Raw genomic sequence first — 27,533 nt, 5'->3', positions numbered from 1 at the left:
ATTTCAAACAAAAATGGGTATACCTCCATAACTAATGAAGATTCTGATCTGAAATTTCATTTATGCCATCAGATTGACTTGGACAGTCAATGAAGATACATATTTACTGAATTTATGACAAATTAACTCCCTTTATTTTTTATGTAAATGAATATGACTAGCTTCTGAGATTGGTTTGAAACCATATTTATGTCTTCCATGGTAAGAAATAGTCATGTTAGATAACTTTCGATTGAATGTTTATGGATATGAATACTTTCCTGATATATTGTTGTGAAGGCTTGTACTCTGTATCATCTATATGCATATACCAATGCATGATTACCTCCCCTGATTTTAATAAAAATGGATTTATCTCAGTAAGTTTTTATATGACACATTTGAAATTTCATAATGGTCATAAGTTGGACTGAGACAATCATGGTAGATAACTACGGACTGATTTTATGTCAAATTACCTCTCTTTGTTTCAAATTAAATTAGGTGTATCTCAGTAACCAATGAAGATACTGATTTGAAATGTCATTTATGCTATCAGATGGACTCGGACAACCAGGGTAGACAACTTTTGACTGAATTTATGGCAAATTACCTCCCTTTTTATTTAAATGAATATACTTCAACAGCATCTAATGAGATTGATTTTAAATGTCAAGAGAAAATTTTTGTCCTGATTATATTTAGTGTGTATGCCTATGTGATCTATGTCAAAACTTGATCAGCAATGGTGCTCAGGTGAGCAATATAGGGCCATCATGGCCCTCTTGTTTATTATTTTACAATGTTGTGATTTACAGCTGGACGAAAAGCAATTGAAATCACAATATGCCAGAAAATCCTGTCTTGAGAAGTTGAGGACTGGTTTCTGTGAGGAAACAAAAAGATACATTGTGGTGTATGTTATTATAGACACTAACCACAATCATGTCCCGAAACCTGAAATTCCACGACTTAGAGACAAGACAGTCACTCACAAAATTGATAAAGGTTGCAACAGGATACAAGATGTAAGTATTTTGTTCTACTGATAAAATTTACTCTGTTAATATGTTGCAACAGAATACGACATGTAAGTCTGTTTTTTTGCTGCAACAAAATGTTTGCAACATGATGCCACCTGTAAGTTTATTATCCTCGCCGATGAAATCGGGAGGGGGTATTGAAATGGCATTGTCAATCCGTCTGTGCGTCCGTCCGCAGCCATTTCTCAGTAACTAGCTGGTAGAATTTCATGAAACTTGAAATAAACATCATATTGCGATGATGCCTGTCAAGTTTTTTTTTTGATTGGTCAATTTCCCTTAGAGTTATTGCCCTTGATTTAATGAAAAATGCCAAAAAATGTCCGTCCACTGCCATTTCTCAGTAACTATCAGGTACAATTTCATAAAACTTGAAATAAACATGCACTAACATATTGCGATAATGCCTGTCAAGTTTTTTTTTTTGATTGGTCAATTTCCCTTAGAGTTATTGCCCTTGATTTAATGAAAAATCCACGTCTGAAGCCATTTCTCAGTAATAAGCTGTAGGAAGTTCAAGATAACTTGAAATAAATATGAAACTACATACTTCGATGATGCCTGTCATTTTTTTTTTCAATTGGTCAATTTTTCTTAGGTTATTGCCCTTTAATTGTTTAAAAATCTACAGATTTGTGCATAACAAACCAACCAATTGGTAGAATTTCATTAATCTTCTTTCATTCTTTTCCATGAAAATTTGAAAATTTATTATAAACATGTGAAGTTCTGTACCCACACCTGGTCACCACCTTGCCTTGGTCACTCCCCCCCCCCCCCCCCCCCCCCCCCCCCCCCCCCCCCGCCAAAAAAAAAAAAAAAACAATTAAAAAAAAATCATTATTTTTAATTTTCCATCAATATTTATAATCAACATGTGAAATTTTGGACCCTCACCTGGTCACCCCCGCTGTCTTTGCCGCCCCCCCCAAGATAAACATTCATTCTGTTAAAATGATTTTGACTAATGAATTTATTTGCTTCTTAGTAACAGCCTTAAATTCTTGCCGGATATATTTTTTGGCCATTCCTCACCACAAGCCCTATCGGCAGGGGATATCAATTCATCGAATTTGCTTGTTGTTCTACTGATAAAACTTGCAATTAGATTTTAGATATAATTGAAACTTCACACAAGTGATCAGTAACAACAGTAGTTGTGCATGGGGCATAATAGGTTCTTCCAGAAAAAAAAAAAACAGTTCTGGGACTTTTTTTGTTTGTTACTTTACTAAATACATAGACACAATCTTGTGCGCATCATCTCTCCTCATCCCCTTGACACAACTTAATTAAACTTCATACAAGTGATCAGTAACAACAGTAGTTGTGCATGGGGCATGTTAGGTTCTTTCAGAAAAAAATTGCAGAGTTATTGTACCCCCCGACAACAAAGTTGTAAAGGGGGGTATACTGGTTTCAGGTTGTCCATCTGTCCATAGACACAATCTTGTGCGCTCCATCTCTCCTCATCCCCTTGACACAATTTAATGAAACTTCACACAAGTGATCAGTAACAACAGTAGTTGTGCATGGGGCATGTTAGGTTCTTTCAGAAAAAAAAATTGCAGAGTTACGGGACTTTGTTTTTTGTTACTATACTATATACATAGACACAATCTTGTGCGCTCCATCACTCCTCATCCCCTTGACACAATTTAATGAAACTTCACACAAGTGATCAGTAACAACAGTAGTTTTGCACGGGGCATGTTAGGTTCTTTCAGAAAAAAAAATTGCAGAGTTACAGGGCTTTGTTTTTTGTTACTATACTATATACATAGACACAATCTTGTGCGCACCATCTCTTCTTATCTCCTTGACACAATTTAATGGAACTTCACACAAGTGATCAGTAACAACAGTAGTTGTGCACGGGGCATGTTAGGTTCTTTCAACAACAAAAATTGCAGAGTTATGGGACTTTGTTTCATGTTAACATACTATGTACATACAGTCTGCATATGCAATCTTGTGCGCGCCTAATCTTCCGAACCCTTGCACATAATTTAATGAAACTTCACACAAGTGATCAGTACCAACCCTAGTTGTGCATGGTGCATGTTACGTTCTTTTAGATAAATATTCTGCATAGTTATGGGACTTTTTGATGCCCCCGAAGGGAGGCATATAGTTTTTGAACCGTCTGTCCGTCTGTCAGTCTGTCCGCAATTTTCGTGTCCGGTCCATATCTTTGTCATCGATGGATGGATTTTCAAATAACTTGGCATGAATGTGTACCACAGTAAGACGACGTGTCATGCGCAAGACCCAGGTCTGTAGCTCAAAGGTCAAGGTCACACTTAGACATTAAAGGATAGTGCATTGATGGGCGTGTCCGGTCCATATCTTTGTCATCGATGGATGGATTTTCAAATAACTTGGCATGAATGTGTACCACAGTAAGACGACGTGTCGCGCGCAAGACCCAGGTCCATAGCTCAAAGGTCAAGGTCACACTTAGACATTAAAGGATAGTGCATTGATGGGCGTGTCCGGTCCATATCTTTGTCAACCATGGATGGATTTTCAAATAACTTGGCATGAATGTGTACCACAGTAAGACGACGTGTCGCGCTCAAGACCCAGGTCCGTAGCTCAAAGGTCAAGGTCACACTTAGACGTTAAAGGTCATTTTTCATGATAGTGCATTGATGGGTGTGTCCGGTCCATATCTTTGTCATTCATGCATGGATTTTAAAATAACTACGCATGAATGTGTGGCACAATAAGACGACGTGTCGCGCGCAAGACCCAGCTCCATAGGTCAAAGGTCCTAAACTCTAACATCGGCCATAACTACTCATTCAAAGTGCCATCGGGGGCATATGTCATCCTATGGAGACAGCTCTTGTTTTTGCTACTATACTGTATACATACAGTCTGTATACATACAGTCCACATAATTATGCAATCTTGTGTGTGTCCAATTGCAATGTACTGTGTCAGTGCATGAGGGGGGTACATTCATCACCTTTAGTGATAGTTCTAGTTTGACTTTGTTTTTTGGTAACATACTATGTACACACAGTCTGTGAATGCAATCTTATGCACGCCTAATCTTCCAAATCCTTGCACACAACTTAATGAAACTTCACACAAGTGATCAGTTCCAAACCTAGTTTTGCATGGTGTTAGGTTTTTTTTAGATAAATATTTTGCAGAGTTATGGTACTTTTATGTTTTGTTTTGTTTTTGTTACATGTACTATACAGTACACAAAAAGTCTATATACATACAATCCACATAATTATGCAATCTTGTGCGTGTCAAATTGCAAGGTACTGTGTCAATGCGTGTGTGGGGGTGGAGGTGGGGGGTGTACATTCATCACCTTTAGTGATAGCTCAAGTTTTGTTTACAAGGCTGCAGTTTGATACCACATCTACAATTGGTGATGACACATAAATCTGTTATGATCAACATTTGCATTATATTGCAACAGAATACATGAAAGACTGTTGTTCAGTTGCCAAAGGTTGTAGTAGGGTACAGATAAAGTTTGCAACACTTGACAAGGATTGCTTCAAGTCTGTAGGTTTCCATTCTCATCTGACAGTGGCTTGAAATAATCCTGAGACATACCTCCAGTTTCTTTCTTTCATTTATTTTGTGAGCATTCACATTTAAATAACTGTCAGATGTTGTTAAAGCAAATCAATAAAACAGTGTTTTCCTTATTTCATAGCAGCCTGATTGAACTTATGGGCAACAGTCGAGAATATTGCTGGTTAGCAAGGGATAGCAATGTCAAATATTGTCCGCAGTCTGTAAAGATTTCCTGCAAAGATTTGTTATCATAAATCTTTGTCAGAATATTTTTCTTCATGAAATATAGAAGATTCAAGCTGGATTACCTGAGGTCAAAACTAGGTCAAGTAAAGAGAAACCATGTTTTGACTTTTGACTTTTCTTTCATAAAACTTCTTGCAGAATGTGTTTCTGTATGAACTCAAGATTAAGTTCAAAACTGCTTTACCAGGGGTCAAGAATTAGGTTAACACTGTATTTAGCAGTTTGGACTATATGTTCATATATAAGTTTCAGATCTAGTTCTTTACATTTTTAAACCAGTTTCAGTTGATTATGAAAGACCTTTCAGAAATTATTTTCATATTGGTTTGCACTGATCTTTTCTAACCAGGATCCTATCCCACCATTTGGACGTGGGCCAGTGTTGAAAAGGTCAGCCAGTTTGATGGGGAAAGATCTGTCTGACTTGGCATTACAGTTTAAGATTGCCCAAGAACTTCCTACACAGCTTGCTCGACCGAAGACTTACCTGGGACTGGACAGTATGGACACTCATCAGTTGTTGACTCTGTACCATGAGATCACTGGAAAAGTTCCAAATGATATGTTTGTTGCAGCGAATAAAGAGTTTACTAGAGAAAACTTCCTGCTGTTGCTTCATCTATGTATAGTATTTGCAAATGCTGCCAGTGATGAACAGGTATGAAATAGTTTATTTGTACAAATTTAATGTGCCATAAGTAGATATCTCCCTTGTTGATATATTTCCACTGTTAGAACTTGATTGTACAAATTTATTTTTGCAGTAAGGGGTTATCTCTGGCCTCCAGATTTTGGCTATAAATGATCTTTCTTGAAATTGAATTTTGGTCATATTATAAACTATAGGATATGGGTTGTTGTTTCTAAACTATAAAGAATGCCAAAGCAAGAATGAACAGATGTCCCCCCTTGGGAATCAAACCCGTGCGGCTGCAGTTAATCCTTTCCGAGGTCTTTACCAATACCACCATGCAGGCTAATGTCTTCCACGTGTTAAATATAGATATTTATAATTAAGGCAATTTACCTCGAGTAAAGCATTACAAATTCCTTTCATTTTCATGGTAAAAATGAGTAAAAACAAATATTTCTAATGTGTTTCCATAACATACAATCTCAAGGTTGCCACCTACCTTGAAACGTCAGGGAAAATTGATTTTTTTTTCAAGGTTAGTGAGTTGTCAGGAAAATCTTGATAATGGTTAGTGAAAAATGAAATTTTAGAAAAGTCCGGGAAAAATGAAATTCTGGGTCGATGTTTAAAATGTTCAGTGGCTATGCCAGTTTTCAAGCAGTGTTATTAAACACATTTTGGAGTAATTGTGTATAAACATAATTTAACCCTTATCCTGCTAAATTTCTAAAATGGACTTGCCCATCTTTCAATTTGGACAGTACCATTAACAATTAAAAGGGGTGCTTACCAAAACGATACTGACTGAATGGCAGAGGGTGCAGACCATGATCAGACTGCACAGATGTGCAAGCTGATCTTGGTCAGCACTGGTCATAAAGGCAGAATCACTTGCCGCCAGCAGGCTAAGGGTTAAATATGTGTGAATCAATTTCGTTTTTATGGTAACTTTGAAATATTGCGGACTGAAGGGTGGATAGGACAGCTGTAGGGGAGGAGGAGGCCAAAAAATATTGTAGCATTGGTCAGTGAAAAGTATAGTTTAGTCAGGAAAAAGTCAAGAGAATTTCTTTTTTTCTCAACTAAGTGGCAACTCTGAATCTGTCAGTAATCAAGTTTCAAAGCATTCCTAAGAAATAAAGGGTTAATTTCCTGATACCTGTTTCTTTTTAGCTCGACTATTCGAAGAATAGGGGAGCTATCCTGCTCGCCCTGGCGTCGGAGTGAGCGTCACACAAATGTTAAAGTTTGTGTACCACCCCAAATATTTTCAAAGTCCATTGAGGTATTGCTTTGATATTTTGCATACTTTTTTACCATCATGACCCCAGTCTGTAAAAAGGAGGAGGCAACTCTATCAAGCATTTTGACTGAATTATGGCCGCTTTTCGACTTAGAATATGCTTATTGTAATGTTAAAGTTTTTCTCATAGCTTATATTATACTATCAAGCACTGAGAATAGTTGAGCGTGCTGTCAACTGACAGCTCTTGTTCTTTTTTGTTGTCGTATGATCCGGAGGCCAGCGCCTTAAATATATTTTCACTGTCAACTGGATTTCACAAATTTAGTCTGCCATAACTTTGTCTGTCAGCATCCTTGTATCTCTCTAAAGCTTATTCAGATGGTTCAGTATGGCTCCTTTTAGGGACCTCCAGAGCTAGGAATAAACTTTAATACAACTTTTTACAAACCAAATGATAGATCTTCAGGAAAATTGTTCTGTAGCATCCTAGTATGGCCCTTTCTTCTCCAGAACCATTTTATAGGTCTTTATCAAACTTGATCTGTTATAAGACTGTAGCATCATTTTAAGATCCTCTTCCTAAGTTTGCTCAAATGGGGGCACTTGGCCCTTTTAAGAGGCTGCCAGATCTAAATTGAAAAAATGTTCAAACAGCTTCTTATGATCTGGATCTTTATAAAACTTGGTATCTAGCATCCTCGTAAAGTTCCCTCTCAGATTTGTTCAGATGGTTGAGTTTTGCCGCAACAAAAACAACTTATATCAGGTGACTTTACTTAGGACCATCATTGCCCTTCTTGTTTTTAGTATCTAAGTTTAGCTTCAGGTAGTATTATTCCAAAAAAAATGCTGCAGTTGATCTTCCTTTAAGGTAGTTTTGTATGTTTGATAAACCGGGAGTGACGGCATAACATCATTTTTCCCGAAAATATAGAATAAAGTCTGGATTTGCGTACAGAGATAAAAATCATTCTATGAATTAATGACAACCTGTGAGAAAATTTATTTCAGGGGCACTGTTACTATATTTCTAAAGTTAAAATATTATATTAAAACATCTGACATGTTAAAGACCTGCTCCAGTCCTACCTTTTAACCTTAAATTGTTACTGAAAAAGCATGAAAATCCTGACTATGAACAGTGACACCAGTCAAAATAGATTCTATTTTATATAAAATTCTATATAAAATACCATTGGTTTTGCATGCTAAAGTGAGGCTTGTGGCTGTTAACTGTTACCTAATAATGGCCTATTGTAATCATGGGTTGCATACACACAATAGAATTTGAATAGCTGCGGAGGACGGCTTTAAATAATTAAAAATATTAAAATTATCTATAAATTTGTGGTTCACTTTTAAGTATGGTTAAATATCTAAAAAATAAGCAGACAGAACTATACATTTTATTTCACCACATGATAGATCATATGTTTATTTATGACTGTGAAAAGTTTCATTAAGATCTACATTGCAGAAAAATTTCTGTTCGCGAAAATATGATGAAAGTTGTAATTTTCCAATAGAATGTTCCTATTTCCAGACTCATCCAAGTGTAAGGATCAAGGGAACAGAGAATGATTTCACTCCTGTTGAATGTTTTGAAGCAGACTGCGCCATCACGGACTTACACATGCACTGTCCATTCTGCCCAAGGACAGACTCATACTCAGATGTTGCTCTCCTGAAGGCTCATTATACCAAGCAGCATATCAACAAAGCTTTGGAATTTTCTGGTATACATTTAATGTTGTTAATTGTGTATTTCTTGTGCCCCGCTTGGCACCTGGTGTCTTCTTTCGACCGAAAAAAATCTGGAAAGTAATCGTAAAACTAGAATTGTGTTAATGTGTCTTGAAATCCTAGAAAATGGATAACACTTGCTAGAACTTAATGTAATCTAGAATTTTAGCAGACCATTTCTGAGAAAGTTGATAGGGTGGTTGGTCATAACCAGCAGATGACAGATGACCCCTATTGATTTTGAAGTCAGTAGGTCAAAGTTCAAGGTCACAGAGACCCAGAACAGTTAAACAGTTTCCAGATGATAACTCAAGAACGCTTGGGCCTAGGATCATGAAAGTTAATAGGATGCTTGGTCATGACCAGCAGATGACCCCTATTGATTTTAAGATCAGTAGGTCAAAGGTCAAGGTCACAGTGACCAGGAACAGTTCAGTGGTTTCCAGATGATACCTCAATAACGCATGGGCCTAGGATCATGAAAGTTGATAGGGAGGTTGGTCATGACCAGCAGATGACCCCTATTGATTTTGAGGTCAGAGGGTCAGAGGGCCAAAGGTCAAGGACACAGTGACCGGGATTAGTAAAAACGTTTTCAGATTATAATTCAAGAATGCTTGGGCCTAGGATCATGAAAGTTAATAGAGAGGTTGGTCATGACCAGCAAAGATCCCATTTTGATTTTGAGGCCAGTAGGTCAAAGGTCAAGGTCACAGTGACCTACAACAGTTAAAATGTGTCCAGACGATAACTTAGAATGCCATGGCCTGGGATCGTGAAACTTAATAGGGAGGTTTATCATGACCAGCAGATGACCCCTATTGATTTTGAGGCCAATAGGTCAAAGGTCAAGGTCACTTTGACCAAGAACAGTAGAACTTTTTTGTACAGTAACCAAACAATTTATGCTCTTTGTGCAATTACTGAATGCTTCAAGGGGAGCATTTGGTGTTCTACAAGCTTTTGTTCTAATGAAAATAGAATAATATATATATATATATATATATACCAGGGATTGACAAATTTACTAGTAGGCTCATAAATACACTTGGATTACAGCTCTTTGTGAATGGGACTTGCAGTAGTACTTGGTTGCAGGATGAGTGGTTTTTTAACCAAAAATGCATTAATGCAACTATGGAGCTACAAAAAAGTGAGATTTTAAAGATCTAAAACGAAATTTGAGTTGCTGCTCTCAACTTTAAAATTTGACCTGTTCTGTTATGTATCACACAATGATCACATCAGCTAGATGTTGAGCAGTCCAGACCAAGATTCCAGTTTGTACAGTTTCCAGTGAACTTGCTGTCAATAAAAATTGTTTTTCCTTCAGTGATTTTCAGGACAAATACAAATTGTAGCAGGACGAGTTCAAATTCTAGGCAGCTCATCCTGTAGGATGACTTGCTTTCAAAGAATTACATACAGCAGAGCTGTGTAGGTCATTACATTTAGTTGGAATAGTCATTTGAAAATGGCTTTAGGGGGCATTCATATCTGAGTGCTGATGTTGCTGAATTTGAATTGGCCGATTTAAATATAGCAACATTAACACTCTGATATGGCATCCCCCTAATGCTTCACCACCGTGTGCTTGAAATCTTGCTTGGAGTGCAGAATTCTTTCATGTGAGGAAGCCATCCAGCTAGCTTGAGGAAGGTTGATGGTTCTACCCAGGTGCATGCCCATGCCTAAAATAATGCTCAATTTCTCCACTATGTAATGCTTGAAAGTTATTATATAAGACAAAATTGTGTTAATTAACATAAAAAAATATCAGTTACATTAATTTTAAGGTAGAGATATCAGGAGTGTTTTTATTTTTTGTTAACGTTAAGAACAAAGTTGAGGTACTTTGATTTGAAGTTGTAAAGTTGTTATACCGGGTAAGATAATTTGCTGTTTGGCCAGTGATCATATTTTATGGTGAAAGATGATTTTTCTTTCCTTCCAGGTTTAAAAATACTTCGTTGCTATGATACTTGTGAAGTTGTTACTAGACATACAGATTGTAAGACTTTCAAGGGAGGTCACTGGCACTGTTACAATTGTACCAGTGCTAATGGAGGGCGCGTTGAATGTTTAGATCACTTCAAGAGACACCTGAGTGCCTATGCATGTAGTTTCCAAATACGTGTTGCAAAGGTAGGACATTTTTCAAAGTACCAGATGTACAGGTTGGAGTATGTTTAAAAGAACAATGTTGCATAGTTAGGACATATTGCAGAAGTAGGGAATTTTTCAAAGTACATGTTGTGCAAGAATATTTTTTTTTCAAGTACATGTTATACAGCTAGGATATGTTTCAAAATATGATGTACAGGTAAGATATATTGCTAAGTACATGTTGCAAAGGTTGGAACATGGTTCAAGGTACATGTTGCATGAGTAAGACATGTTTCATAGTGTTTGTTGCACGGGAAAGATATCTCTTTCTTGTCATTTTGAACTAAGGTTTTAGAAAAATTGAAATTGCACCTACTGGCCATTTCCAGATTGTATGCATATAGTGGCAAAATTATATTTTCGTTAGAAAAGAATAAACAGTGTTATTCACATCAAAAATGAAATATACACAATTGAAAATGGTGGCAGATAGTTTGCTCGTATAAAATCGGTGAGATTTTTTTAAAAGCTTTTGGCTTGTAAGAAAAAAAGGTTAACCATTATTAGCTAAAGTTTTCCCATATAAGTTTTGAGAGGAGGTCTTTCCATCCTGAATTTCTGCCAGGAAACCATAATATTTCCACAGGAGATGAGGTATTGCCAGGATATGGAAAAAATGACTTGATACTAATGCAGATGTAACCTGTGACCATTCCTCATCTTCAGACATCACCTAACCTCAGTTTGACCTTGACCTTGACCTCATTTTTGACTTAGACATTTTTGGTTAAGGTTTTGTATGTAAGCTGGTATCTCAGTACATCACTTATTATTTACTGTGATAAACTGACCTACATTGCACAGGTTCCATAACTCTATTTTGCTTTTTTACAAAATTATGGCCCTTTTTCGACTTTTCAGTTTTTGGTTAAGTTTTTATATGTAAGCAGGTATTTCAGTATCCACTTACGGGAAAGGATTGAAACATCACACACTTTCCATTTTTTTTTTTTTTACAAAATTATGCCCCTTTTTCAACTTTTGTATTCATTCAGTTGACAAGGCTGTTGAATAGTTGAGCATTGCTGTCCTCCGACAGCTCTTGTTTTTTTTCAAAATTATGCCCTTTTTTCGACTTAGCAGTTTTTGGTTAAGTTTTTGTATGTAAGCTGGTCTCTCAGTATCCACAAATGGGAAAGGATTGAAACTCCACACACTTGTGCACTGTCATGATATGACATGCAGTGCAAAGGGTCAATAACTCTACTTCGCATTTTTCAATATTATGCCCCTTTTTCGACTTAGGAGTTTTTGGTTAAATTCTTATATGTAAGCTGGTATCTCGGTACCCACTAATGGGAATAGATTGAAACTTCACACACCTGTCCACTGTCACGAGCTGATAAGCACTATGATGGTTCCATAAACCTGGTTTTTTTTTTTACTAAATTATGCCCCTTTTTTAGCTCGACTATTCGAAGAATAGGGGAGCTATCCTATTTGCCCCGGCGTCGGCCTTAGCGTGAGCGTTAGCGTCACACAAATGTTAAAGTTTGCGTACCACTCCAAAAATTTTCAAAGTCCATCAAGATATTGCTTTCATATTTTGCATATTTGTTTACCATCATGACCCCAGTGTGTAAAAAGGAGGAGGCAACTATGAAGCATTTTGACTGAATTATTGCCCCTTTTCGACTTAGAATATGCTTATTGTAATGTTAAAGTTTTACTCATAGCTTATATTATACTATCAAGCACTGAGAATAGTCGAGCTTGCTGTCAACTGACAGCTCTTGTTGACTTTTGTATCCATATTCGGTTGACAAGGCTATTGAATAGGCGAGCATTGCTGTCCTCCGACAGCTCTTGTTCTTAATATTGTCAATGATGGATGCAATACCTTAAATGTAGTCCTACCTCAGCAGTCAAACCTTTACCCTTTATGGTTAGTTCTTTTCTTTTTCAGGATGTTAATCCAGGCTGTTCTTCATTTGGTACAGTTATACATGAAATTGAAAATGCTGATGCCAGTCTCCATATGGAAACTTCTGCTGCTACCAGCTCACTACAGTATAGTCCATCAAGTATGTCTTCCATTTGTTATGCTGAACTTTCCAGATTTTCATCATGCAGAAGGATAAATAGCCCCAAGTTAGCAATTGTGTTATCCCTGGGTCTGTAGTCCATTGTTGTTGGGGAGAGTGGGAGGAGCATATAGTGGACCCCTGTCCGTGTGTGTGTTTGTTTATTTGTGTGTTCGGGAAAGGGTGGTGTTCGTGTCTGGGCCATAACTTTGACATGCATGGTCAAATTTCAGAATAATTTGATACAAATGATAAGCCTGGATAGACGATTTGTCGTGAGCAATAACCATTTCACTAGCTCTAAGGTCAAGGTCATAGTCCTTCGATGACCCAATTTTCAATAGATATATACTGATAATGTGGTCTTGTGTCAGGTCCGTAACTTTGACATGCATGGTCCAATTCCAAAATTATTTGACACAAATAATAAGCATGGATAGACGATATGTTGTGCGCAAAAACCATTTCACTAGCTTAAAGGTCAAGGTCACAGTCCTTCGTTTCTTAGCCAATTTTCACTACATATACAGATTATAAAATTTTCTGGTTTCCCTACAATATATTTTTTTTTTAATCCCCCGCAATGGCGGAGGGATTATAGGAATGGTCTGCGTCCTTCCGTCCGTCCTTCCTTCTGTCCTTCCATCTGTCCGTCCGTAACAAAATCGTGTCCGGTCCATATCTCCTTAACCCCTTGAAGGATTTTCATGAAACTTGGGTCAAATGATCACCTCATCAAGACGATATGCAGAACCCATGAGTCAGCCTTGTCGGTTCAAGGTCAAGGTCACAACTCAAGGTCAAAGGTTTGAGCCTGCCATTTTGTGTCTCCGCTCTATATCTCATAAACCCCTTGAAGGAATTGTATAAAACTTGGGTCAAATGATCACCTCATTAAGACGATGTGTAGAACCCATGAGTCAGCCATGCTGGCGCAAGGTCAAGGTCACAACTTAGGGTCAAAGGTTTTGAGTCTTTCATTTTGTGTCCGCTCTGTATCTTCTAAACTCCTTGAAGCATTTTCATGAAACTTGGGTCAAATGATCACCTCATCAAGACGATGTGCAGAACCCATAGGTCAGCCTTGTTGGCTCAAGGTCAAGGTAACAACTCAAGGTCAAAGGTTTGAGCCTTCCATTTTGTGTCCATTCTATATCTCCTAAACCCCTTGAAGGAATTTTATCAAACTTGGGTCAAATGATCACCTCATCAAGACGATGTGCAGAATCCATGAGTCAGTCATGCTGGCTCAAGGTCAAGGTCACAACTGAAGGTCAAGGTTTGAGCCTTCCATTTTGTGTCCACTCTATATCTCCTAAACCCCTTGAAGGATTTTCATCAAACTTGGGTCAAATGATCACCACATCAAGAACTCATGAGTCAGCCATGTCAACTCAAGGTCAAGGTCACAACTGAAGGTCAAAGGTTTCAGCTCTGTATCTCCTAAACCCCTTGAAGGATTTTCATGAAACTTGGGTCAAATGATCCCCTCATCAAGACGTTGTGCAGAATTCATGAGTCAGCCATGTCAGGGTCAAGGTCACAGCTAAAATCAAAGGTTTACCCTTTCACTATCCATAGCAGTGGCGGGGGATTTAGCTGTCTTTCAGACTGCCTTGTTGTAAATAAAAAGGGCCAAGGGTCTTTTTAGTTTATGAGCAGTACCTCGCCTGTGACCTTTCTCACGTTGCAGGGGCATCCGTGTCTGTGACACATTTCTAGTTATCCCCGCCGTGGCGGAGGGATTAATGGGAATGGTCTGGTCTGTCCTTCCGCACGTCACGTCCTTTCCGTCCTTCCGTCCGTAACAAATCTGTCGGTATAATCTCCTAAACCCTGAAGGATTTTCATGAAACTTGGGTCAAATGATCACCTCATCAAGCGATGTGCAGAACCATGAGTCAGCCTTGTCGTTTCAGGTCAAGGTCACAACTCAAGGTCAAAGTTGAGCTGCCTTTGTGTCCGTCTATATCTCCTAACCACTTGAAGGAATTTTATAAAATTGGGTCAAATGATACTGATCAGCGATGTGCGACTGAGAGCGCGCAGGCGTACACTCAGTCAGTTGACTTCATTGTGTCTATTAACCTGAGATTTAAACTGGTCAATGTCTCACAGAAGGCGACCATGGCTCAGCGGTCAGGTCAGTCACATAGTCAAAGGTTTGAGCCTCATTTGTTCCGCTCTATTCCTAACCTGAAGATTTAACTTGTCACGTCATTCAGATGTGAGACTTTGTCGCTTGTCAAGGTAGGTCACTGAGTCAAATGTTGACTTTTTGTGCTTGTATCAAACCTTGAGATTATAAAACTGGTAGTTACTCTGAACGATGGCAGATTGAGTAACGCAGAGCAAGGTCAACAAGGGTAGTGAGCTCCTGGCACTTTCTACCTGAGATTCACATGGGTCAATCACATCAGAACTCTGATGCTGTCACTCAAGGTCAGCACATGAGTCAAGTTAGCTCTGTATTCTAACCTGAGATTTGAATGTAGACTTCAAACGTGCGATCGCTGCGTAAGCAGTCAGCTAATCAGTACCCTTCACTTCCACGTGGCAGGGGATTAGTGTCTTCAGACTGCTTGTTACTAGTTTCAACGAAAACCTGAGTTATAGATTGGGGTATGTCGTTGGTCGGGCGGGCGGGCGCGTCAAACTGGTGTTTCTGGTCAATAACTTTTGTTTCTGTAAAGATATTTGAATAAATTGGTATGTATGTAGCTTATATCAAGACAAAGGCTGGGATTGATTTTGGGGTTTCTGGGGTCAAGGTCAAGGTCACTGTTACTTAAAATAGAAAAACGGTTTCCGGTCAATAACTTAGGAATGAGCTATCATGATGAAACTTGGTGTATAGAAAACTTATATAAAGTTGTAGCTTGGGATTCATTTTGGGGTTTCTGGGATCAAGGTCAAGGTCATTGTTACTAAAAATAGGGTTAGGTTAGGGTTAGGGTTAATGTTAGGGTTAGGGTTGTGCTTTAAAGTGGTGCACTGTGATTCAGTATACTTTTTTATTCTTATGAAAAGTGTTGAAAACCTGGTTTCGTGGCATTGCCGCGTTTCTTGTTTGTTTGTTTTTTCAGTGTAATCAGAAATGTTTTCCTCAGTAAAATCTTGAATTTTAAACTAGGTCATCTTTGATCAAAAACTAGGTCACTAGGTCATATTGTAGAAAAATTTAGTAAACACCACGATGCTGCTAGTTCTCCTTGGTCATAATAAATTTTTATCAGGATATTTGTCTCCATGAAATTAAGGTCATATTTAAAACTGGGTTTTCGGTGAGGTCTTAAATTAGATTATTACGAAAAAAATTCTTGTTAACATCTAGATGGCACATTTTCTACTTGATTATCATAAAACTTTCTCAGTATATTGTCTCAGATAAATATACTGGGTTTCCTGAGGTCTTAAAGTAGGTCACTAGGTCAAAGAACACTCTTGTTTAGACGCTAGAGGTCAGATTTCCTTTTTTATCTTCATACAACTTTGTTGAAATGTTTGTCTATGTGAAACCTGTGTCAAGTTTTAAACTAGGTTATATTTATAATTTTAAAAACTAGGTCATACTGTAAAATAATGGAAAACAATGTTAACAATCCCTAAGCCACATACTTATACCTGATCCTCATGAAATTTTGTGAGAACTAAGTCACTAGTTCAAATCAAGTGGTAGCAATCAATACCACATTTTACCTATCTTCAGAGACTCTTTCAAAGTGTTTGTTTCAAATGTAGGAGAAATTTGTAACTTGGTCACTTGAGTAAAAATTCAGGTCACCAGATTAAATGATTGAAAAACTTTGTAAATGTTATCTCTGATTTACAGAAAACATGGCCAGGATGTTTGTTTTAATAAAATCTAGGCTAAAGGTTATTTTGGGTAAAAACTCTTTCAGGGGAGTGATAAGGGCCTTAGGGCCTTTGACAGTATGATCTACATGTGCAGTTGTTACTGTAGTTACTCTTGTCTGATTTTAGTGCATTAGAAGGGACCTAGTTGTCTCTTTGTGTATTCAGACTTGATAGAGTGGATACGTGGGTAAAAGTACTGAATCAAGCAGAGCTCAAACCAAGAAAGATGAGGGGAAAGTAATCTGAAGCCAATAAACTGCTGACATGGAAGTCACTCTTGGCTAACTGGTCAAAGGTCTTACCTCTTATTAGTTATTATATTGTCTAGACGTAATGTTGAATTGTGTCAGATTTTAATGAAACATGCTTTTCCATTACAGAGCAAGTAATTGGGCAGAGCCCTTCAAAGAGACGATATGTAGATACAGGTCTTGGAGTACATGATACTCTTAACAATTCTGTATTATATGTAGAAGAAGATGAACTTGGAAACGTTTTGTCCACCTACACAGCTCAGGTTTATATTATCTACTTTTGTCTGTGTTTTCATTTGCATATATAGTGTTATTTTTAGAGTGCCCTCCTGTCGTTGATCTCTGCTAAATCTCGCCCTTTATCCTGTGGACATGCCTTGCCGATTTATATGATATACTGATACTGTGTGCTTTCATTCAGTCTGTTATAAAATTATTAAACATATATACTAACTTTCATAGTTTGACAAAGTCTGTGCTTGATAAAGAATCTGAAGTTACAAAATTTTCCCTTTCAGTATCATACAGTGCTAGATCTAAGTTCACTGTAATCAAACTTTACTTAGGTTTCTAATCAATTCAGGTTAGTTTCATGAACACATAAATTTCAGAAAAAGAGGTCTCAGTGGCTAAGTGGTTAAAGTCTCTGATTTTGAATCACTTCCCTCAAACTTTTGTGGGTCGCAATGTGCTAATGCTGTGTAGCTGGCTTGTGAAAGGTGGGTGGTTCTACCCAGGTGCCCATCCATGTATGAAATTATGCTGGTGAGATAACCCATATTGTGTTGGTTAGGCTTAAGTTTGGATAAAACCAAACAATAATTATTATTAAGAGTCAGTGGGCAGATGATTGCTAAAACTGAGGACACATTCCATGATTTGAGTTGCTTTGTGTGTTTTGGTGCGTCAGTGTCTAAATCACTGGCTCAAAGGTTACAAAACACAGATTTAAAACCAGGCGCCATATAACCTATACTGTGTTGGTGCGCCATAAAACCCAAATCAATCAATCAGATTTAAAACCAGTCTGTGAATGTAAACTTATGGTTTGTTTCAAAATTGTGTTCAGTCAGATGCTGGAGTATGTAATTGGTTTTATATTCCAATAATGTTTCCAGGAAATCCCAACAGCTGGAGAGGAGAGCGTTGTAGTTACATACAACGACAGACCTGATGTTAATCAGCTGAAATCAAGGATTCGTGAACTTGAAATACAGAACAGACAATTGAAGAGAGATAATTCTGTTCAAAAATCACTAATTGATTTTCTTCAAAAGCAGGTTCGTATAGTTTGTGTGTATAAACATTTCTGTGTTATATGCTTAAAATGCTATTGTCCGTAAGTATAGACGTATAGACCTGGCACTCATCGATGTAGCTATTGAAAAGCCAATTATATACCATCATGTATCATGTGCAGATATAGCTGTGCGGACAAAGCATATTGCCAGTAAACTCAGGGTTGAGTGTTCGAGCCCTCTTCTGACCAAATGTGTTTTTTTTGGTTTTTTATCTGAAAGGATTGCACATATCATGATTTTTGGGAAAGCCGCTATCGTCACAGTTCTTCTCGTACATAAAACGGTTGCAGTCGTCAGTCTGTCGCAATTTGTGTCGGTCCTATCTTGATCGATGATGGATTTCAAATAACTTGGCATGATGTGTACCAGTAGAGACGTGTCGGGCAAGACCCAGGTCGTAGCTAAGGTCAGGTCACATGAGAATTAAAGGTAGTGATTGATGGGCGTTCGGTCATATCTTGCATCGTGGATGGATTTCAAATCTGCATGAATGTGTCACAGTAAGGAGTGTCGCGCACAGCCCAGGTCGTAGTCAAAGGTCAGGTCAACTTGACGTTAAGGTATTTTTGATAGTGCATTGTGGGTGTGTCGGTCATATCTTTGCATTCATGTGATTTTAATAAAACTACATGATGTAAGTGTGAACAGTAAAACAACGTGTGCTGTGAAGCCCGTTCCATATCAAAGGTCCTAATTAACATCGGCCTTAAACTTATTCTTCAACAGGCCATCGGGGGTCATCGTGTCATCCTATGGGAAGTTTTTTTTTTGGGTTTTTTATCTGTAAAAGACGGAAACTTGTCACACTTATCGGCGAAATGCTCTGCTATCGGTCACCATTCTTCTACGTACATAAAACCGTTCTACAAAATGTCGTTTAAAATCTTCAGGACCGTTCAAGCATTCATTCATTCAACGGACAATTCAAAGAACTATTGTTAGCGACACAGAATGCAATGTTTCATGAAATATATATACTCATAGATACAAATACAAACACATAGCCCGCCCACTTAGCTCAGTAGGTAGAGCGTTGGTCTACGGATCGCGGGGTCGTGAGTTCGATCCTCGGGCAGGGCGTATGTTCTCTGTGACTATTTGATAAACGACATTGTGTCTGAAATCATTAGTCCTCCACCTCTGATTCATGTGGAGAAGTTGGCAGTTACTTGCGGAGAACAGGTTTGTACTGGTACAGAATCCAGGAACACTGGTTAGGTTAATTGCCCGCCGTTACATGACTGAAATACTGTTGAAAACGGCGTTAAACCCAAAACAAAAAAAACAAACAAATATGAACACAAGGATTTATATTTTAAAAAATGGTTAGAAAAGAATTCGAACCCATGGTAACGTGTTTTCAAGTCGGAGAGCTTACCACTACACCACTGTTCCGTTGGTTCTCTAAATTGATTATTTTGATAAATGTAGATATTTTCAGGACACAAATACCAGTTAAAATTATAAAAACGTCCGAAAATATTGGCGAAGATTAATGAGTGCCAGGTCAATACTTACGGACAATACACACTCATAAACAAATAAGTAAACATAGTATGAGTATGTTATGCAAATAGGTTCTAATAAAATAACAATTAAAATGTTTTCAGCTCACCTGTCACATAGTGACAAGGTGAGCTTTTGTGATCACCCATCATCCGTCCGTGCATCCATGCGTGCGTGCGTCAACAATTCCTTGTCTGCACGATAGTGGTTTCATTTATGATTTTATTTTAACCAAACTTGCACACAACTTGTATCACCATAAGACCTCGGTTCCTGTCTTGAACTGGCCAGATCCCATTATGGGTTCCAGAGTTATGGCCCCTGAAAGGGCTAAAATTAGCTATTTTGACCTTGGCTGCACAATAGCAGCTTTATTTATGATTTGATTTTTACCAAACTGGCACACAACTTGTATCACCATAAGATCTTGGTTCCATTCTTGAACTGGCCGGATTCCATTATGGGTTCCAGATAGTGATGGGCAAATCGGTTAGTTTTGCCAACCGATTAATCGGCATAATCGGACAAGCCAACTGATTCTATTAATCGGATATAATCGGATAATCGGTTACACTAGTTGCATATTTATAAGTTCACCTCACAATGTATGTTTTATGTCATTACTTAAGAAATGAACCTCACAGACATCAAATATCCCATTTCTATTGTATCCCTTCATAAATATGAGTAAGTTAACAGCATAAAAGTAAAATATTTGTGAAGATAGTAACCTTCAAATCAGGTACTGTCTTAATTTCACCAGAGACTTATCCAGTGATATTATGTTATTAAATTAAAATTATTTGGAGCAAAAAAGTATTAACAATTTATCAGTTCTTAGTTAACGACTGGAATGATTTCAATCCCACAAAATCAAAAACTGAAAATACTTTTGCTAATATGCTTGCCTAAGTCTTACGTTATGCTATGCACATTGCCATACTTATGTCAAGAGTTTAGGCTGATGTTTTTCCTGGCGTAATTTTGTAAAAGCCATATATCTTCCAAAATCTGGGCGATCACAGATGACATCAATTTTTTTTTGACACTTTGGAGGAAGCCATTTTTATGTAGAGTAGTTTCCCTTGGCATAATTGCCCCAAAGAACCGTAAATACCAGAAAGAAAAAGGTCAGAAACAAATCAAGTATCCGTTAGGGTGACAAGTAATTAATCGGTCAGGGAAAAGTTAAGTCGGCGATCGCGCTAATGAATGCAACGCCGACGATTATTCGATTGTCGCCGATTGTCGACCCATCACTAGTTCCAGAGTTATGGCCCCTTAGAGGGCCAGAATTAGCTATTTTGATCATGTCTGCACAATAGCAGCTTCATTTATGATTTGAATTTAACCAAACTTGCACACAACTTATATCACCATAAAATCTTGGTTCCTTTCTTGAACTGGCGAGATTCCATTATGGGTTCCAGAGTGATGGCCCCTGAAAGGGCCAAAATTAGCTATTTTGACCTTGTCTGCACAATAGCAGCTTCATTTCTGATTTGATTTTAACCAAACTTGCACACAACTTGTATCACCACGAGATCTTGCTTCCTTTCTTCAACTGGCCAGATTCCGTCATGGGTTCCAGAGTTATGGCCCCTTAAAGGTCCAGAATTGTTTATTTTGGCTTTTGCAGCCATATAGAGACTTCATTTATGGTTTTATTGTACCCCCCGACAACAAAGTTGTAAGGGGGGGTATACTGGTTTCAGGTTGTCTGTCTGTCTGTCTGTCTGTCCGTCTGGCCGTCTGTCCCTAGACGCAATCTTGTGCGCACCATCTCTCCTTATCCCCTTGACAGAATTTAATGAAACTTCACACAAGTGATCAGTAACAACAGTAGTTGTGCATGGGGCATGTTAGGTTCTTTTAGAAAAAAAATTTGCAGAGTTATGGGACTTTGTTTTTTTGTTACTATACTATATACATAGACACAATCTTGTGCGCACCATCTCTCCTCATCCCCTTGACACAATTTAATGAAACTTCACACAAGTGATCAGTACCAACAGTTGTTGTGCATGGGGCATGTTAGGTTCTTTTAGAAAAAAAAATTGCAGAGTTATGGGACTTTGTTTTTTTTGTTACTATACTATATACATAGACACAATCTTGTGCGCACCATCTCTCCTCATCCCCTTGACACAATTTAATGAAACTTCACACAAGTGATCAGTAACAACAGTAGTTGTGCATGGGGCATGTTAGGTTCTTTCAGAAAAAAAATTTGCAGAGTTATGGGACTTTGTTTTTTTGTTACTATACTATATACATAGACACAATCTTGTGCACACCATCTCTCCTCATCCCCTTGACACAATTTAATGAAACTTCACACAAGTGATCAGTAACAACAGTAGTTGTGCATGGGGCATGTTAGGTTCTTTCAGCGACAAAAATTGCAGAGTTATGGGACTTTGTTTTTTGTTAACATACTATGTACATACAGTCTGCATATGCAATCTTGTGCATGCCTAATCTACCAAACCCTTACACACAATTTAATGAAACTTCACACAAGTGATCAGTACCAACCCTAGTTGTGCATGATGCATGTTACATTCTTTTAGATAAATATTCTGCATAGTTATGGGACTTTGTTTTTTGTTACTATACTGTATACATACAGTCTATATACATACAGTCCACATAATTATGCAATCTTGTGTGCGTCAAATTGCAATGTACTGTGTCAGTGCATGCGGGGGGTACATTCATCACCTTTAGTGATAGCTCTAGTTTGATACAGACTTACAAAATGTCTTCAATAACAATAAATCTTGGATTCCATGACAAATCAGATCCAATCGTAGGTTCCAGAGTTATTTTATATCTGATTACCTCCCCTGATTGTAATCAAAATGGATTTATATCAGTAAGTCCTAAATAGGACTTATTTGAAATTTCATTATTGTTATTAGTTGGACAGAGACACTCAGGGTAGATAACTATGGACTGGTTTTATGTCAAATTACCTCCCTTTATTTCAAATTAAAATGGGTATATATCCATAACTAATGAAGATACTGATCTAAAATTTCATTTATGTCAACAGATTTATTTGGCAGATCCTTCTTTTGTTCACTTACAATATTTATTTTTTAATTACACCATTTTACGTTACTATAAATATCTTTTTTATAGTAACATTTTTATTATTGGCCATAGGGAAAAACCGAGACCACTTTTCTGTGGTACAACATGGATGGTACCTCCAATTTTTAGGTGTATTTTGACATATCTATACCTTGAAAGAATTATTTTTTCTTTTTGGTTAAATTTCTTCCCTTTGTTGTTCCTGTCCTTTGGACTTTGATATTTTACTGAGGACCTTCTTGTCCTCAAGTGCAATGATAACAGGTGAGCGATATAGGGCCATCATGGCCCTCTTGTTTTTTACTGTTACCAGATATAACATTGAATTGCAATTGCAGCTCTATAAACAAACTGCTAGTTTGTTTATTTATTTATCCAAGTAAAATGATTTTTTTGAGGATTTTCTGCATATAAACTAATATCAAATAGTAAAATATTCTTTAAAGATATATGTGAAACTGTTCCATATTTGAAAATAGTAACAATCATGGAAACATATAATCAACATATTTGTATATATAAACAACACTCTGTTTGTTAGGTTTAGGATAGTACACACTTATTAAATACATGTATAGCTAAGTATAATATAAATATGTATTATTATACCTCACTTTTTTCTACAATGGTAAAATCCCAATACCCGAAAAAGAGATATTTTGACTATCAGAGATAGACAGAGAGACAGTGACTGTCAGGTCATGTGACCGTGCTGATATTTTTAATGTCGTATAAGGGCAAATAACTGCTTCAGTCTTTTAGCCAAAATGATTGCCTCCCTTATACACAATGACATATTGTAATGACGTCACTATTCAATGTGTACACAGGTAATTACCGCGCTAAAGATGAAACTGTTGATTTAAATGAATTAACAACATTTTTAAAACTTTTTATGTGCTTAATTTTGTTCGGTATAATAAAATAAATATCATATGATAGCGTGTGTGACATTGATATTGTCAACCCTCGAAATAGAATGTCACCACAGCTTTCGCCTCGGGTGACATTCTGCCCTCGGGGTTGACAATATCAGTGTCACATACGCTGCCATATGATATTTATATACTATCACTTAAAGCTTAATTTTTTAGCAAAAGACTGTTTTACATGCCAGTTGATTGTGAAAGATTTGGATTAGATACATGTATCTTTGAAAGAGCTTGATTTTTAAAACTCTGCATTACTATGTCAAGATACATGTAATAAAATTTACCGGACTGTTTAATATGTCTGCTAATAAGCATGTATACACTGTTATCTTTGGTGAAATGTTAATACTGAGTGTAAATTAATGTAAAAAAAAATATATCAGTTAATTGTATTAATTGGCATTTTATAGAATTCCGATGAGGCAGAAACACATAAACTTGAAAAAGAAAGGCTGTTGGCTGAAAATGCACTGCTGAAAGGTGAAACTTTTACAGAAGATTCTTGCAAGGCTGACAATGGCGAAGAAGCAGCAGGGAGTTTTCTAAGTTCAGGATTATTATCATCAAGAACATGCCAGAAAAAGTTTCAAACTAAGAACAAGGAATCATCAGTGAAACATTCTGATCCTGTTAACAAAGTTAGTGATCAACTTTCAGGTCTGAAAAAAGAAATTGAAGATTTGAAGAGTGCACTACATGGGAATCTTAGTACTGGTATGAACTTCGGTACAAAGCCTGTTGCACAGAACACCCCTATTTATTTTATACCAGATCAAAGGATGATGTTGCCATATCAATATAGTATGATTCCTCAAAATGTAACAGGCTTGGCAAATACAAATCCTCAGAATGCATGTAAAAATGTGAAAACATTTTATAATACAACAGCTGTTAGCTTGTCGTCCTCAGATACCCCGGAGAAAATTCAAGATGCATTTCCTGTCACTACTGTTGCACCTACTACAGTATTACCAGACACTGAAACAACCCTTGCAAGTTCAGTCAGTACTGAAAAACCAAGCACAAGTTCCACTGAAGCAACAAAATCTGATCAAGAGTTGAAAGAGACAGACTCTTCTGATGCCAGTTTAGATAATACAAAAAATTCTAGTGCTGAATCACTGGAAACAGAAGTGCAAGGTACCACAGATGCCTCAGAAACTGCTGCTGATGCATCTGTTTTACATGATGCAGATAGAATTGATGCAACTGTAGAGGATACGGAAACATTTAGGACTGATTCAGGGGATATGGAAATAGGGGATGACCCTGAAATTTCTGAAACAGATGTTAGTTCAGCCCCTGCTGTAACCATCCCAGTTGAATCTGATGCAACTGATACAAGTTTGAACAACTCTGAATTGTCCAGTGCAGGTGTACAAGCTTCAGATACACCAGAAACATCTTCAGCAGGTATTATTTCATCAGATAAAGACACATTCAATGGAGAGGAAATGTTTATTGCAACTGTACTAAGAACTGAAGAATCTACAGCTTCAGAGAATGAAAAGAAAGATAGCCTGAATTCAGTAAACATTGCAACAACTGATAATGCTATTCAAAGTACAAGAGTAGGGTCATTGAGCACGGAAACAAGAAATACTGGTTCAAGTTTTGGTGTTAATGATAAGGGCATTGGAGCAAGTGATTCAAGTGCATCTAGTAGTTCTAGTGTTACAACAAACGTGCAAAACATGCTTCAGCCCACTGTTGGTTTGCAGAATATAGTACCAGTGATGTTATTCCCAAACCAGAATTTCATAAACCCATTTATACAGCCTCAGAAACTTCCAGGCTTTGTCAACACGTTACCACTGAACCCTCTTCAAGGTACAGGAGTAGCAAATTCCTTAATTTTGAATTCACCACAGAATGCACCCGCTTCACAAAATACGGGTCCATTTGTGATGGTACAAAGTCAAAATGGTGCATTTTGGATCCCACAGAATAGGATTAGTGGTTTGGATAAAGTTCCTGGACTGATAACTTCTACAGACATTAATCCTTTAAACACGCAGGAGCAGACATCTGTTACAGATTTAGTGAATACTGATACTACTGTTAAAGACCTCTTAAAAACTGGGATTTATAGTAAAAAGTCAGTGATTACTGGGACTGTTGATAAAGACTTAGTGAATAATGAAACTAAAAGCAAAGTAATAAACAGAGGTTCTATTGATGACAGGAAATCTGACTTAAAAAGTTCTGTGGCTACCAAAACAGCTGATGAAGTTCCTTTGAAGACAGTGAAGATCATTACAAGAACATTGGCGAAAGAAACAAATAAAAAAGGTTCACTGACTTCGACTGACCAACAATGTCCACCTAACAGCAGTTTAGTTAATACTAAAACACCGGAAAGAGAATCAAAGACTTCTGAACAACCAAATCAAGGACCAGTAAACACCAGGTCATCAACGAAAGAACATGTAAAGACTAAAATAACAAATATTAGACTAGTGAATACCAGATCATCGAGTAAAGGATCTTCGAATACAGAAACACCAGTAAAAAGTCCATTGATTACCAGATCATCAAATAAAGGATCTGAGAGCACGGGAGCACTAAACAAAGGGCAGGTGAATACCAGATCATCAAGTGATGCATCAACAGAGGAAAAGTCAATTACTCTACATTCAATATCAGTTTTTGACAAATCCGGAGGTGAAGCAGCATTGGGTTCAGTAAATACAGAAACAGCTGCCTCGCTACAGTCAAACAAGAAGAGTGTTATTGTCTTGAAAGTTAAAGGGAATTTGAGCAAAAAGTCTTTGTCTGACTTTCTGAAGAAAAACCAAAAAAGTCTCAAGAATGTGAACAAAATGAGTCAACATTAAATGGAAAGTGAATAGTTCAAGTTCTGTTCAACTGTATCTGTTTACAGAAACCTACATCTGTTGAATAGACATAATTTGGGTTTGTTGACAGTGCCAGTAACGCATTTCAGTCTTGTTTTCAGCAATGGATATTAGGTAAATTAAGAAAATGCTTACCTAAGCAGCATACAGTTTACTATTATTACAATATCTGATATGCTTTACATGGGTCAGATGGCACAAGATAATGTTTTTATTGAATAGTCTTGAACATTGTTTTCTTGTCATTCACTGTTTCTGCATCATTTTAAATGTTATGTAATGTTACGTTTTTATAATTTGTATGATTTGTCTTGAAGTAAAAGCCTTTTAGAAGATGGTTTGTTATAGGTATTCTTTATAGCATAATCAGAAAAGTTCAGTGTACAAGTATTGAACTATACGACAAAAATATCGATGGTTTTTGCTGGAAAGTGTTATACATATGAAGTTCCACTCTGATAAATTTAACAAAAATTAACGATACCAGAAAACATGAACAAATTACATATTATAAAGTGTTAACCTGTTGGAGCTTTTTCTTAATCCATATTTATTAGGGGGGTATATAGGAGTGAGCTTGTCGGTTGGTCTGTTGGTTTCCAAGGTTTCCGGACAATAACTCATGAAAGCCTTGCATCATAATAATAATCTTTGGTGCCCGCGTGTAACATTATGAAATATGCTTCAAGTTTGATTTTGAGGTCAAAAGTCAAGGTCAGATTATCCCGGAACAAACGGTTTCCGGATGATAACTTGAGAATGGTTGGACCTAGGATCATAAATTTTGGTAAACAGTGAAAAATCCAAAAATACATGTCAAGTTCGACTTTGAGGTCAGTAGGTCAAGGTCACAATGACCCGAAACAAACAGTTTTTGGGTGGTTACTTTAGAACGCTTGGGCCTAGGATTATGAAAATTGTTAGAGAGGTTGATCATGACCAGCAGATGACCCCTATTGATTTTGAGGTCAAAGGTCAAGGTCACAGTAACCCAGACCAGTTAAACCATTTCTATACCATAACCTGAGAATTTTTAGGCCTAGGCTCACAAAACGTAATAGGAAGGTTGGTCATGACCAGCAAATGACACATTGA

General features: G+C 37.3%; 1 protein-coding gene across 1 annotated transcript in view; it reads left to right on the top strand.

Moving 5' to 3' along the window:
* The window catches only part of LOC123533369 (uncharacterized), a 37,719-nt gene extending 10,946 nt beyond the window's left edge, over positions 1–26,773 (top strand). The window contains exons 5-12 of the mRNA XM_053520099.1: positions 798–1,007; positions 5,167–5,475; positions 8,241–8,433; positions 10,395–10,585; positions 12,513–12,630; positions 16,869–17,005; positions 17,861–18,022; positions 23,991–26,773. Of these exons, the coding sequence (XP_053376074.1) occupies positions 798–1,007; positions 5,167–5,475; positions 8,241–8,433; positions 10,395–10,585; positions 12,513–12,630; positions 16,869–17,005; positions 17,861–18,022; positions 23,991–26,417 (3,747 nt within the window). The 3' untranslated portion in view covers positions 26,418–26,773. The remainder of the gene's footprint in view (positions 1–797; positions 1,008–5,166; positions 5,476–8,240; positions 8,434–10,394; positions 10,586–12,512; positions 12,631–16,868; positions 17,006–17,860; positions 18,023–23,990) is intronic.
* Positions 26,774–27,533: the final 760 nt, after the last annotated feature.

Source organism: Mercenaria mercenaria, chromosome 12, assembly GCF_021730395.1.
Source record: "Mercenaria mercenaria strain notata chromosome 12, MADL_Memer_1, whole genome shotgun sequence".
NCBI lineage: Eukaryota > Metazoa > Mollusca > Bivalvia > Venerida > Veneridae > Mercenaria > Mercenaria mercenaria.
Note: the sequence above shows the minus strand (reverse complement) of the source record. Positions and strands in the feature narration are given on the sequence as shown.